This window comes from Ailuropoda melanoleuca, chromosome 5, assembly GCF_002007445.2.
Source record: "Ailuropoda melanoleuca isolate Jingjing chromosome 5, ASM200744v2, whole genome shotgun sequence".
NCBI classification, from domain to species: domain Eukaryota; kingdom Metazoa; phylum Chordata; class Mammalia; order Carnivora; family Ursidae; genus Ailuropoda; species Ailuropoda melanoleuca.
In genome coordinates, this window is record NC_048222.1 from 29,656,862 (window position 1) to 29,670,814 (window position 13,953).

General features: G+C 39.5%; 1 protein-coding gene across 2 annotated transcripts in view; it reads right to left on the reverse strand.

Moving 5' to 3' along the window:
* Positions 1–13,953, reverse strand: part of ILRUN (inflammation and lipid regulator with UBA-like and NBR1-like domains) — an 88,918-nt gene that overhangs the window by 54,011 nt on the left and 20,954 nt on the right. For both annotated transcript variants that reach the window (XM_034660574.1, XM_002914303.4), the window contains exon 2: positions 943–1,097. In XM_034660574.1, the coding sequence (XP_034516465.1) occupies positions 943–1,097 (155 nt within the window). The remainder of the gene's footprint in view (positions 1–942; positions 1,098–13,953) is intronic.

Below are 13,953 nucleotides of genomic sequence, written 5' to 3' on the forward strand. Positions count from 1 at the left end.
ATGAGACAAGCAATATTAAACCCACTAAAATTTAAAAAGTCATTAGAAAAGAATTTAACAAGCAAAAGGTAATAATTGTTATCAGACACATATTCAGATCCTTTTTTCAAAGAACTATCGCTAACTTATCTTTAATTTTTCTTAAAAGTCAGCAGTACATTACAACAATGCTTCAAAAAAATTTCTCAATCTTTCCATCTTTCCCATACTGAGCAAAATCCCACATTTCTTACTCTATTTTTCAAAGTGGTATTAACATTTCAGAGAGATAACTCAATGAAATTTCATAAAGAATCATTCTTGCAGCTACAAAGAAAAGAGCTTTCAAAAGAGCAGATGCTCACAGCTCTTTCTAACCACCTTGTTCTATTCAAGGACGTACCTCCTCTAGCCTGTTGGAACGAACTGGAAGATTAATTAGAGCAGAATTAAAATGATGGAGTAGAACCGTACAGGTGGAGATAATACCACCACCACACACAGGCCTAGTTCCTGGTATCAAATGAATAATGAATTATTTATAGAGGCCATCAAGACCTATATTAAAAAAAAAAGATCAAAATTATTTTTCCTCATCTAGGGCAGGGGACATTCATTGATGTTTGGTCATCACACCAGTACAAAAAAGTACTATATCAGGGTGCCTGGGTGGCTCTGTTAAGCATCTGCCTTCGGCTCAGGTCATGATCCCAGGGTCTGGGATGAGTCCCACATCAGGCTCCCTGCTCAGGGGGAGTCTGCTTCTCCCTCTGTCCCTCCCCCCGCTCATGCTTTTTCTCTTTCTCTAATAAAATCTTTAAAAAAAAAAATGGTACTACATCATGTATAAGAAAAAGCTCAGAGTTACAAATGCATATAATTTAAGCTAAAACACTTTCTTCTTTCTTTTAACTACTGAAAAAAGAAAACTGGGCAATAAAGAATAGCCCATTATCCATTTACCAGAATTCTGGATCCGCCACGTCTTTATAAATTGAGTATCAGGAGGTATCGATTCCCCTTCTCCTATGGTGACATCTTCAACAAATGACATAGAGGGCACACTGATGTTTGGGCTCTCAAAGTCATAATAGGCGCCAATTGCTGCTTGTAGGTTCCTACAAAGAAAAAGAAAAGGCAAAAGATTTTACTTTAGTCCTGTCCAGAGTATATTATCTTGATTGTCAAAACAAATGGACAAAGCCTGTTTCTTAGGGTTTGGTATAGAACCTAAGGCTCCTGGTATATAAATCTTTAGAGCCACTGATTGTGTCTGAGGAACAACAGGAAAAACACCAAGACCAACAAACTTGTGCATCACTTTCCTCCCAAGTGCCCACATAAAAAGTAAGAAACATTAGCACCATCAGCAACAATATGAGGAAATCTCCCTCTTACCCACAGGGATAGCAAGTATGGGTAAGAAAGTCAATTAAAAGAGTGCTCCTCTACAACCGTGACTGGAATTCCAAAACACTCTATTTTAAAAGAATTTCTAATTATTTAATTTTTTGAAAAGGCAACACGCAGATGATTCAAAAAGTTTTGTACAGTGAAAAATAGCCATCTTATCTCTTCTTTCCTACGTGTGCGCGCACACACACACACCAACTTGCTCATATTACTTTCTTCAATATTCTGCCTTATGCACATATAAGCAAATAATACATATTCTTATTTCTCCCCCTTTTACACAATTAGTGGCATATTATACATTGCCCTTTGCTTTATTCCCATGAAGACATTCCTATGTCAGTACACAATGAATATCCTATTTTTTTTTTAAATTTTATTTATTTATTTGACAGAGAGAGAGAGCCAGCGAGAGAGGGAACACAAGCAGGGGGAGTGGGAAAGTAAGAAGCAGGCTCCCAGCGGAGGAGCCTGATGTGGGGCTCGATCCCAGGACTCCGGGATCACGCCCTGAGCTGAAGGCAGACGCTTAACGACTGAGCCACCCAGGCGCCCCTGAATATCCTATTTTTTATAGCTGTATCCATTGTACAGATATATCATTTATTTACGGAACCAGTCCACTTCTGAGCTTGTCTCTAATCTTTAATTCTTCCATAAATAAGCTTAAGCAAATATTGTTTTTATATAATGCAATCCTCCAATGTATCTGGAGGATAAATTCCTTTAAGTGATACTACTGCTGGGTCAAACGGTATAGAGATTTGTAGTTTTAACAGGTACATTCTAAACTTCCTCAATAAAGTTGTACACTTACTGCACCCACCAAGAATATACAAGAGTGTCTATTTCCTGATTTGCTCATCAACAGTGTTCCTCCAAAGTTTTGGATTTGTGTCAATCTGATAGGTTAAAAAAAAAGATCTCAGTGAGGCCTGAAAATGGTTTTCTCTTGTTACACAAAAGGTTAAGTATCTTTTACATGTTTATGAGCCATTTGTAGTTTGTTTTGGAAGCACCATTTTGTAAATGATGGTGTCCTTTTTGATTACTCATAAACCTCCTTATGTCAGAAGGAACTACCAAGCACACAAACCAGAGTCCCTAATTGAACTAAACACATGATTGACAGCGCATTCATCCATGCCATAAACCAAAGGCCACTAAGGGGTTTAAACAAGCTGTGTTCATTAGAGAGATCAAAGAAATTGCTAGTAATTACATTAACTGCTCCTCTTAAGGTCTTACTTAAACTAGTGACATCATCTCCTGTCCTCACAGCAGACAACAACACAAACTGCATTTTTCTAAACATAACCCAACCATAAGCCAATGGATCCAGTGCATTGTTTTTAATTATGCATAAACACAGCATGAAATAAGCTCTGACAGTATACAACTGTTCAACAGACATACTATTAACAGCAAATACTTTTCTGCTGGGGGCCTGCCTGCTGCTCCAGGTGTTTGCAGCTGCCAGAAAGGAAGGCTATATTTAGAGCAGCTGCCTCAGGTCAAGCCTCATGCAATGGTGGCCTGTCATATTAGTCAGTAATGACTGGAATTACACCACCACCAACTGCCTGCCTGTTGTGTGTGTACTAGATAAAATTTACATGGAGCAGAGCTGAGCCAGGGGCCAAACTGCCTGTGTGCTTGACCATTCAATAGGAAGGCCTGGACTTTAGTCTTCCCAGCAACTTCCTTCTCCAGCTGACTATGATCCAAAATGAATAATATATGACTGGATGAACTTGGGGACACCCAGCCTCTATCACCCACAAACAGCCCCTAGGAGTGTGTCTTAGGAATAAGCCTTACATTTAGGAATTAGGGATAAAATGAGAAAAAGAAAAGTAAGTCTAGCTTTCATTCTATTCTTCTGAAAAATTTTGTAAAAACTATGTGTCCACCCTTTTATAAAGATAATTTTTCTGCTGCAGAAACTCCAGCAAGTAGCCTGCTGAATTGTTTTCTGTTCACTTGGCTGTAAAATATGCTTGGGAGCGAAGAAACTATTTGTGACTCAGGACAATTGCCAATTCTCATCCTCAGCATGTGTCATATTTCACCACTTGGCTCTGCCTGATCAGAAAGGACTCAAGACCACTGCAGGAGAAACATGAACATGTTCCGCTATCCTACTTAGACAGATCTGGCCGCCTCAAATCTTGTTTCACACAGCCCAACTCAGCCCACAGCCAAGCCAACAAAACTATTTATTTGTACCTGTATAATACAGGTAATTCAGACAGAGAAAGATTAAGGAACACTTTTAAAGGCCAAAGTGAAACCGAAAGTAGTGAACTGGACTCCTGGCAGGAAGCAGGAGTGGAGGATGACAAAGCAAATTAATTTCCCAAGTACAAGGCCAAGTGTGGACTTCAGCCCAGTGGTGCTCTAACCCATTCGGCAGGTACACAATTTAAACTGTGGGTACACAGCTTCTTGGCACTCGGACCACTTAGATCACTGCCTTACTGGGCCAAACAATGGCAGAAATAGACCAAACAGCTCCAATTCAAGTGTGAGAACAAGCAGATATGAGAGCATGTATTCCCGTTCAAATCAACATACTCAGCTATTATTAGCAAACAAGAATTTCTACATGAAATAGAACTGGCTGAGGAAATGGGAAAAGGAAGAACACGGACTCCGTATTCACCCCAGTCTGAAAGTTTAAACTTCCAGGTTCCTCCAGTGTTTTTGCTCAAAAGAAAGTTTTTAATCTGATGTCAGATTAAACCAAAAACACCCAGAAAAACAAAGGCAGGCAGTGTAACTGAGGAAAAAGGCATGGGCCAAGACAATGGTGATGGCTATGAATATGCTTAATGCCACAGAAGTGTGCACTGCAAAATGGTTAAAATGGTAAAATTTAGAATAGCTTTGTTTGGAGGCAGCGTCTATGCCTGGCTGTGGAGCTCTGAACAAGTGGCTACGCATCTATGTCGGTTTACTCATCTACAAAACTGAGTTTCTTGTATCAGAAGGCTGGCTTATATTTTATATTACAAAGCTGGCAATGATAAGGTTGGCTGTGAAGACTGTATGAGACAATGTGTGTAAATGTCCTAGAGTTGGCATTCAACCAGTATTTAATAATGAGCACTCAAGCTGAGGCCAGGGATAGAACAGATAGCGAGACGGGCAAGGCCCCTACCTTTACACAGCTTGTAGTCCAGCAGACTTCAGCAAACCAGGGACATTCAAAAAGGGTAACTCCAACTGTCTCTCACGCTGAGGTTATCAGCCCAAGGCAGCTTGTCCTACTTCAGTGAAAAATGGGCTTGGTGCACAAAAGTTTGAAATGCACTGATAATCAGGTTTACCTGATTCAGAGAATTTGGTGATGTTGATATGTGTTCCCTGATGAAATGCACTTTTGTAACTCAGAAGCAATAAGTCCAACAATAATTTTATAGAGGAGGCCACAAATGCGCTAACAGGTAAATAACTTGCCCCATGCTAGACCATCAATTAGGAAGACGTATTCAAAGGCATAAAACTTTTAGCTTACCCAGAACTTCCCAATTATCTAATAACATTCTAAACATGGGATTTTCTTAAGAACATAATAATTACCATCATGATTTTTTAAAAGATTTTATTTATTTATTTACTTATTTATTTGAGAGCGAGAGAGTGCGTCAGCGCGCATGCACGCATGGGGGGGCGGGACCCAGAGGGAGAAGGAAAGAATCTCAAGCAGACTGCTCGCTGAGCATGAGACCCAGCTTGGGGCTCTATCTCACAACACTGAGATCACGACCTGAGTCGAAATCAAGAGTTGGATGCTTAACCAACTGAGCCACCCAGGTACCCACCATCATGAATTCTATAAACAAATTAGTTGTAACCCTCCCCTTCAGTTGAATTATTGAAAATGGCCAAGTATCTAATCTTGCAAAAATTCACAAACACGAAACATTTATTTTTGCGTATGTATACAATATACAGGTCAGATTACCAATCTTCTGAAGAAAATTTTTCTATCTGCTGAATATACAGTCAGGAACATCACCCAAAAATATGGGGGTAGAAAAGAGTTAAGAAAATCAGGAAATCAGAATTAGAGAGGGAATGTCAGAAGGTTAAGAACTGGCTCAGATTCTCAAGAAAATAAGATTAGATACCTTCTCTTTCCATTCTCTGAACAACAAACTCAAAAAGATCCAAATTATTTATAAGAAAAAGAAAACTACCCAAATTGTGGACACAAATTAAAATGGGAAATCAGAATAATGAACTGATACAGTTAAGCACAAACAACAGCATCTTTGGGCTGTGAGCAGTATTTACTCCAAACCACAAGAAGCTTCTCTCACCTCTGGAGAGCCAATGATACTGCTGCTAAGGCCACAAGCCCACCGGGAATCTCTAATGTGACTGAAATTATATCTGAATGACTGAAAGACCAGACTAGAAAAAGGATCAGCAAAATAGAAAAGGTTCTTATTAGGGCTTTCCAACATCAACTCCACAGCAATCAAATATGGAAGACCAGAAAGGGGTCAAAAAGTAATTACTTGTGACTACTGTGAAGAAACTGAGAATTTCATGAAACCAGAAAGATGACAGCAGGTAGGCAATAGGAATTGGGCTGAAGAAGGCTGTTTTCAAACCTAAAAATTAACTCAAGGATGATACTATTTAATATGCGAAGACTGTGAGAAAAAAGAGCTTGTAGAAAATTCCATTAAGAGGAGTAAGTTGACACTAGCATTTACCCACTTCTTAGAGCCCTAGCAAGTCCAAGATCATTTCTTCTCTCTTCTTTTCCTGTTTATTTACTGATCCATTAACTTTATTACTTTTTAGAACTGATCCTTCTAAATACCATCAGCAGTTGTACCTTTTCCAAATAGAAAAGTAAAGAACAAACATTCTGCCTTGAAAAGGCAAGGATGTGGTGGCACTGTTCTAGATTTAAAGAGACGTAACCACCAAACGCAATACATGGTCCTTGAAGTCCTTGATTGGACCCCAATTCTTAAAAACACAAAAGAGTATAAAAGATACATTTGGGGACAACCAAAGAAATTTAAACATAGGCTAGATATCTTTTAACTAATAAGAAAATTTTTGTAAAATATCTTCCTTAGTATGTGGTTAAGAGTATGCTTATCTCTAGGAGAAGCATGTTGAAACATTTAAGGATGAAGGGTTGTAATGTCTACAACTTCAAATGATTAAAAAAATGTTTATACAGAGAAAACAAATCATGACAAAAATGTTTACCACTGTTGAATCTGGATGGTAAATATAAGGGTAAACACTACAATTCTTCAAAATTTTCTATACGTTTGAAAAGTTTATAATAAAAAGGCAAATTGGGAAGAAAAAGAGAGAGAGAGAGAGAGAAAAAGTATCCTTTTTTCCTGCCCCTGGAAGTCAAGAAAATTCAACGAAGAGAATTACTGCAACCACCTTGGGAACATGAAGAGACCTACCAGGAGCCTCAGGGGACCTAATGAGAATGTGCCTGATATGCTAAGGGTGATCAATCAGAAAGAGGGAAAAACTGTTGTGTCCTACATCACATAAACCACTAAATTAAATCTGGCAATCTCAGCGCCATCTTACACTGGGCATTCTTGTCATCTGAGATAATAAAATTGGCTTATTGTTTGTTTCTTTAAAAAAAAAAAAAAGCACAGATTCTAAGTACAAAGCAAATTCAACACTGGCATTCCAGAAGTTTAGTTTCCAAGTGCCTTTGGCTAATAGGTCATGATCAAACTATTTTTCCTTTTTTTTTTTTTTTAAATTGAGGTGAGATTCACATAACATACAATTAACTACTTTAAAGTATCTAATTCAGTGGCATTTAGTATTTTCACAATGTTGCACAACCACCACCTCTCTCAAGCTCCAGAACTTTTTCATCACCTCATACCCATTAAGAACACCCCATACCCATTAAGTAATCATTACTCATTCTTCCTTCTCCCCAAACCCCCCCTCCGCCATTTCCTGGCTACTACTAATCTTCTGTCTCTACGAATGTGCCTATTATGGATAACTTATATAAAGGGAATCATACAATACAGGACCTTCTGTGTCTGGCTTCTTTCACTTAGCATAATGCTTTCCAGATTCATCCCAAATTGTAACATGTTAATCAGTATTTCATTCCTTTTTATGGCTGAATAATATTCCAAGCTACGTACACAACACGTTTTGTTTAACCATTCATCTGCTGACAGGCATTTGGGTTGCTTCTACTTTTTGATCATTATGAGTAATGCTGCTACAAACATTCATATACAACTGTGTCTGCAAGTATATGGCTTCAGTTCTTGGGATATATACCTGTGAGCAAACCTGCTAGGTCATATGGTAATTCCATGCTTAACTTTTTAAAGAATCACCAAACTGTTTTCTATAGTAGCAGAATCATTTTACATTTCCACCAACAATGTAAGTGTTCTTATTTCTCCACATTCTTGCCAACACTTTTTTTTTCCAATTATAACTATTCTACTAGGCATGAAGTGATATCTGATGGTTTTGATTTGCATTGCCTTAATGACAATGACCTTAAGCATTTCTCCATGTACTTGTTGGCCATTTGTCTATCCTCTTCAGAGAAATGTCTACTCAAATCCTTTGTTCATTTTTTGACTAAGCTGTTTATCTTCTTGTGATTGACTTGTAAGAGTTCTTTATATATGCTGGACAGTTGACTCTTTTAATATAGACAATTTACAAATAGGCTGGTTCTTCTTTTTCTTAATAATGTCCTTCGAGGAGTACCTGGGTAGCTCAGTTGGTTAAGTGTCCGACTCTTAATTTTGGCTCAGGTCATGATCTCAGGGTCGTGAGATCAAGCCCTGCGTCTGGCTCCACACTCAGCACGGGGTTGGCTTGTCCCTCTCCCTCTGCTCCTCCCCGCCCCCCACCCCAGCTCATGTGCACTCTCTCTCTCAAATAAAATCTTTAAAAATAATAATAATGTCCTTTGATACACAAAAGATTTAATTATAATGAAATCCAATTTATCTAGTTTTTCATTACTCATGATTTGATGTCAAATATTAAGAAACGATTGCCAAATCCAAGGTCATGCAGATTTAACCCTTTGTTTCTTCTAATACCTTGACTGTTTTAGCTTTTATAGTTAGACCATTGATCCATTTTAGATAATTTTTGTGTAAGGAATAAGGTAGGAGTCTAATTTCATTCTTCTGCCTGTGATTATCCGGTTGTCCCAGCACCACAGGTTGAAGAAGATCAAACATTTTTAAGAAAAAAAGCTGGACAAACTCTTGGGTATGGGTGGGATCCTGTCCTATTTAAGACCCTAGCTCTTGGTGACACTTACATGGCAAGTGCAATCAATGGTGAAGCTCTGATTTGGGAAATCAAGTGGGAGAACAAATTGAGACACGCATGGCACCTCACCTTAACTCAAGTATGGTAATCCTTACACTCAAGATCACCCTAAATGATATTTCCTATTACCACCAGTTTCTAGGACTAAAGGAAGTAACAACATTTATCTAAGGATCAAACTACATCATAAGCACAAAGTTTTTCCCTCTCTGCCTATCAGTAAATATGCAGTATTTACTCACTTATTTAAGTTTTAATTCAATCATAACTGTAGGTACTGGAAACATAAAGATAAATAAGACAAAGTCTTTGCTACAAAGAAATGCAAAGTCTACTGAGAAAGATTTGGGAACAATTAATCACAACTCAGTGTGGTAAGTGTCAGAGAAGAAACATAACCAAGGACTAAGAAAGTACAGAGAAGGAAATACCTAATTAAAACTTAGGCACTGAGGGAAAGCTTCTTCGACCAGGTAATATCAAAACTGATGGCCTCCTTAACCACCTAGAAGAGGAGTGAAGGAGCAGTTAGACCGAGGGAGAGAATGTGCAAAGACACACAGATGAAGGAGAGCTGTAAGCCTCTTTTCTCTGGGAACCGCCTTCCTCGTCCTCAGGAAAGCAGATATAAAATAAGGCAAGAACATAACATGTTAGTAAATGACTCTGCTCCAGACCACAAAGGATTAGCCCAGGAATGAATGCCTGACCCAAAGCTGAATTAATTTCAACCCTTCCTGGGGAATTTCAGGACTGGAGCCGAAAGAGAGAGCAATCTCTCCCTGAGTACCTGGAGCTTTTAGTGCCATATTTCGCCCACTGGAAAAGGCACAGAAAAGCAGTCTTCAGAGAAAAAAGACCACAAACTCACAAACGGCCAGAACGAGAGAGGCCTGACAACATTCAAGTCCCTGGTTCCGGTTGTTTCTGAAACCCAAATGAATTTCTAACTTAGGTTCTAAGATATCCTCCCAGTATCTCATTATTAATTCTCATTTTTACTTGGGCTAGTTTGACAGGGTTCTCTGTTCACCACCTCCAATAAAGTCCTGATAAAAGACTGAAGTATTGCAAAAGTGACAAGCCCAAAATGCGTAACAAAGTTCAAGTGAAATGAGGCCTCCCCCATCTCAGGCTGGGAAGCCCAGCAGTCCTTGTAGCAAAACAGTTGGTTATACTCCACATGCACTCTAAAGCTACATGGAGCTTTAGGAGCTCTGGACAAGAAAAAGAAATTGCTCACAGAAACTGTGCTAACTTCAGTAAGGTTCTGCAGAACAATCCAATCTGTAAAACACAATCCAGCCCACTCCAGCCTCCTAGAGAGGAGGTGTGACACATAAGACAAGAATATAACGATTAAGCAAAGCCCTTTCTGCCTATAAAGCTAGAGATCCAAAACCTCTAATGGTCAGATAATTACTTTGCTGAATTTCAGCAACCGAATTCTTTGTGCCACTAAGAAACTGTGAAACCCTGGATGAATGAATACAATGTAGACAGCCCCTTTCAAAACACTTCTCACAGGGTTCCCCCAAATGCCATCCCCTCCCCTCATTATAAAGTATTATCTGACAGAAATGCAGCTGGGGTGGGGCGGGGTGCCAATATCCAGGGGTGACATTCCACAGACGATTTGAGAAAGCTCCAAATCCAGAATTTTCCACCCATGCCCTGAGGTAGGAAGATAAGCAAAACTAAGGAGAATTAAACCTGGTCCCAGCTATTCTCTTCAGCAATCTTAAGAGACTAAAGAGCCTGAACATTACTGGAGTTGGGTTATCAAGGGGAGTGAACCAGTAAGAAATGGATGATGAGCCGTGAACTGCAGTTTTAAAGGAGTTGTATCAGCAGGAGGCTGTAATTATTATACTCCTAGTCAAACCCTAGGTCCAGAAAGTGGCATCTTATTGGAAGGGGAAAGCTAAAGCAGCATGGCCCTCATAAAAGGAACTATCTCCCACCCTGCCCCTATAGCCCCTGTGCTGCTCTCAAGGATGGTCCTGAAGCATATCAGACATGGGGAGTCTTTGGGGGGCAAGCCAGGCTAAAGCCTTCAATCCTCTGCCAGTGAAATGAGTTAACAGGGGACCAGGAGACTTGCTGATTCTATTATACTGCTCCTGCCTGCACAAGACAGTATATGCTCTGTATTCTTCTGCTTATATCCCCAGGCTGAGAAGAGTGTCTGGCACATAGAAGGTGCTTAAAAAATGGAATAAACTAGTAACCAAAAAACAGTGTTTTTCCTTTCTCCTTTTTATCTGGTTTTCCTCTCATGATTATATACTGGGACTACAGGACAGAGGGCAGAGGAATGACAACAACAAAAAAATCTATCAGTTAGCCCACAGGCCACAGGATCATGCAAATGTTTATCTGGACCAATCAAGACCAAACTAGGGAAAGCACAGCTATCATCCTGAGACCTTCAGCTGGTGGGGTGGGGCACCTTTGGCAGGAAGTCACAGTATGACAGCTGGACCTGACTGGGTAGGGGTCATCTCCCACTGGGGAGGGAGATGAGAGCATCTGTAGTTGTTACTTGTTTAGGCAATGCCCTCACTTCCACATACGACTCCTTAGGACAGAGTGAGGTCATTCCACAGTTCATGTGAGGGTGGGGGCACCCCAGAATTTGGAACTGAGAGTTCTTCCCACAGTACCCAGGCTATAAACTACACATTTGGGAGCTTTTGACAGTCATGGTTTTCTCCAGCAGAGATAGACCACTGCAAACACCTACACAGAACATACATAAAAAGAAACCTGAGGGGGTGCCTGGCTGGCTCGGTCGTTACAGCATGCAGTCCTTGATCTCAGGGATGTGAGTTCAAGCCCCACGCTGGACGTGGAGCCTAGTTAAAAAAAAAAAAAAAAAAAAGAAAAGAAAAGAAAAGAAACCTGAGATATTTTAAAGTCCAATTTTTCCTAAAGCCCAAACATATTCAGGTCTTTGGGTTCTGTGTAACATAGCAACACCCTTAAAATACCTCTCTCTGCTCCAACACACACATCTTTAGCATTATCTAGTTTGAAAGTGAGTTTGTTACCTGCAACATAACAAGCCCAGATTAATTCAAAATTACATAGCATGTCCAAGGATAGAGTCTGTATGTGTGGTGCAAAGTCTGTTACAAGAGGCGGAAGAGGAACTGGAAAGAAAATTAAAACTTAACTCAGATCCATCAATGTTCATAGTGTTATCCATAATAGCCAAAAGGAAGAAGCAACCCAAGTGTCCATCAACAGGTGAATGGGTGAAAAAAAATGGTATATGCATATAATGGAATGTTTAGTCTTAAAAAAGAAAATCTGTTACATGCTAAAACATGGATGAACTTTGAAGACATTATGCTAAGTGAAGTAAGCTATTACAAAAAAAAAAAGTACTGTATCATTCCACTTATATGAGGTATCTAGAATAGTCAGATTCACAGAAACAAAGTAGAAGGATGACTAACAGGGGCTGAGGGAAGGGGGAAATGAAGAGTTATTGTTTAATGAGTATAGAGTTTCAGTTTTGCAAGATGAAAAAGTTCTGAAGGCTGATTGTACAACACGCTTAATACTGCTGAACTGTATACTTAAAAAAGATTATTATGGTATGTTTTATGTGTACTTTGTCACAATTTTTTAAAAATTTAATTAGGATGGGACCAATATGTTTCATTAAGAAATGTGGACTTCTAAAAGCAAAAGAGAGCATCTAGGGGCACCTGGGTGGCTCAGTCAGTTAAGTGTTTGCCTTCGGCTCAGGTCTTGATCCCGGGGTCCTGGGATGGAGCCCCACATTGGGCTCCCTGCTCCACAGGGAGCCTGCTTCTCCCTCTCCCTCTGCCTGCCCCTCCCCCTGCTTGTGCATGCACACTCTCTCTCTCTCAAATAAAGAAAATCTTAAAAAAAAAAAAAGAGAGAGCATCTAAAGGTTAAAAAAAACTTGACTGAAATATAATTTACATAGCATAAAATTCACCATTTCAACTGTACAATGATTTTTTAGTAAAGCTACTGAATTGTAAAACCATCGTCATGTTTTAGAACACTTTCATTGCCCCATAATGCCCTACTCTCCATAACATGTAAATGTTAGGGTACATAAATTAAGGCTGCTAATCAGCTGACCTGAAAATGGGGAAATTAGCCTGGATTATCTAGGGGAACTCCACATAATCACTTCTCTGAGAGTGGTCTGAGGGAACCGGAAGAGAGAACCAGAGAGAGAGCCACGTGAGGGCTCGCACACACAGCATGCTGGCTTTGAAGAACGAGGAAAAACGAGGCCACAAGCCAAGGAATGTACGTGGCCTCTGGAAGTGGGAAAAGGCAACAAAATGGATTTTCCAGCAAGAACACAGTCCTGTTAATACCTTGATTTTAGCCCAGTAAGACCCATTTTGGACTTCTGAACTTCAAATTGTAAAATAATAAGTTGGTAGTTTTTTAAACCACTAAGTTTGTGGTAATTTATTACAGCAGCAAAAAACTATGAATGGCTGGCTATTCGTTGTATTATTCTCCTTTACTATTTGAAAATATTCATCATAAAAGGAAAACACTATGAATATAAAAGCAGACTAAAGAAAGATCATATTTAAAAAGGTACTGAGTTGGGGCGCCTGGGTGGCTCAGTCGTTAAGCGTCTGCCTTCGGCCTAGGGTGTGACCCCAGGGTCCTGGGATCGAGCCCCGCATCCAGCTCCCTGCCCCACTGGGAGCCTGCTTCTTCCTCTCCCACTCCCCCTGCTTGTGTTCCCTCTCTCGCTGGCTGTCTCTCTCTCTCTGTCAAATAATAAATAAATCTTAAAAAAAAAAAAGGTACAGAGTCATTTCCTTCATTGTAACTCTGCTTTCAAGAACTCAATTACCCATTAAAGATGCGTATTTAGAAATAACTCCCATTTTTCTGGTCCCCAATTTAACAGTCATGAATAGTTCCTGAAAAGGCAAACAACAACTAGGCTCAGTGCTAACCGAAATTTTTTAAGACACTAACCAGAACAGCGGCCCAGAGAAGACATGAAAATGTATGATACCCAAAAAGTCCCAGGATGCCAAAAAGAAAACCTGATTCAGACAAAGCTATCTTCATAAACAAAACATCTGTGGTTTATTGTTATTCATGAAACTTTCTTTGGGACATAATTTTAAGTAGCAGTTACGAAATGACCAGGTAAATCTATAATTAAGTATGGTTTTCAAAAGTATGTTTACCTAACAGGAA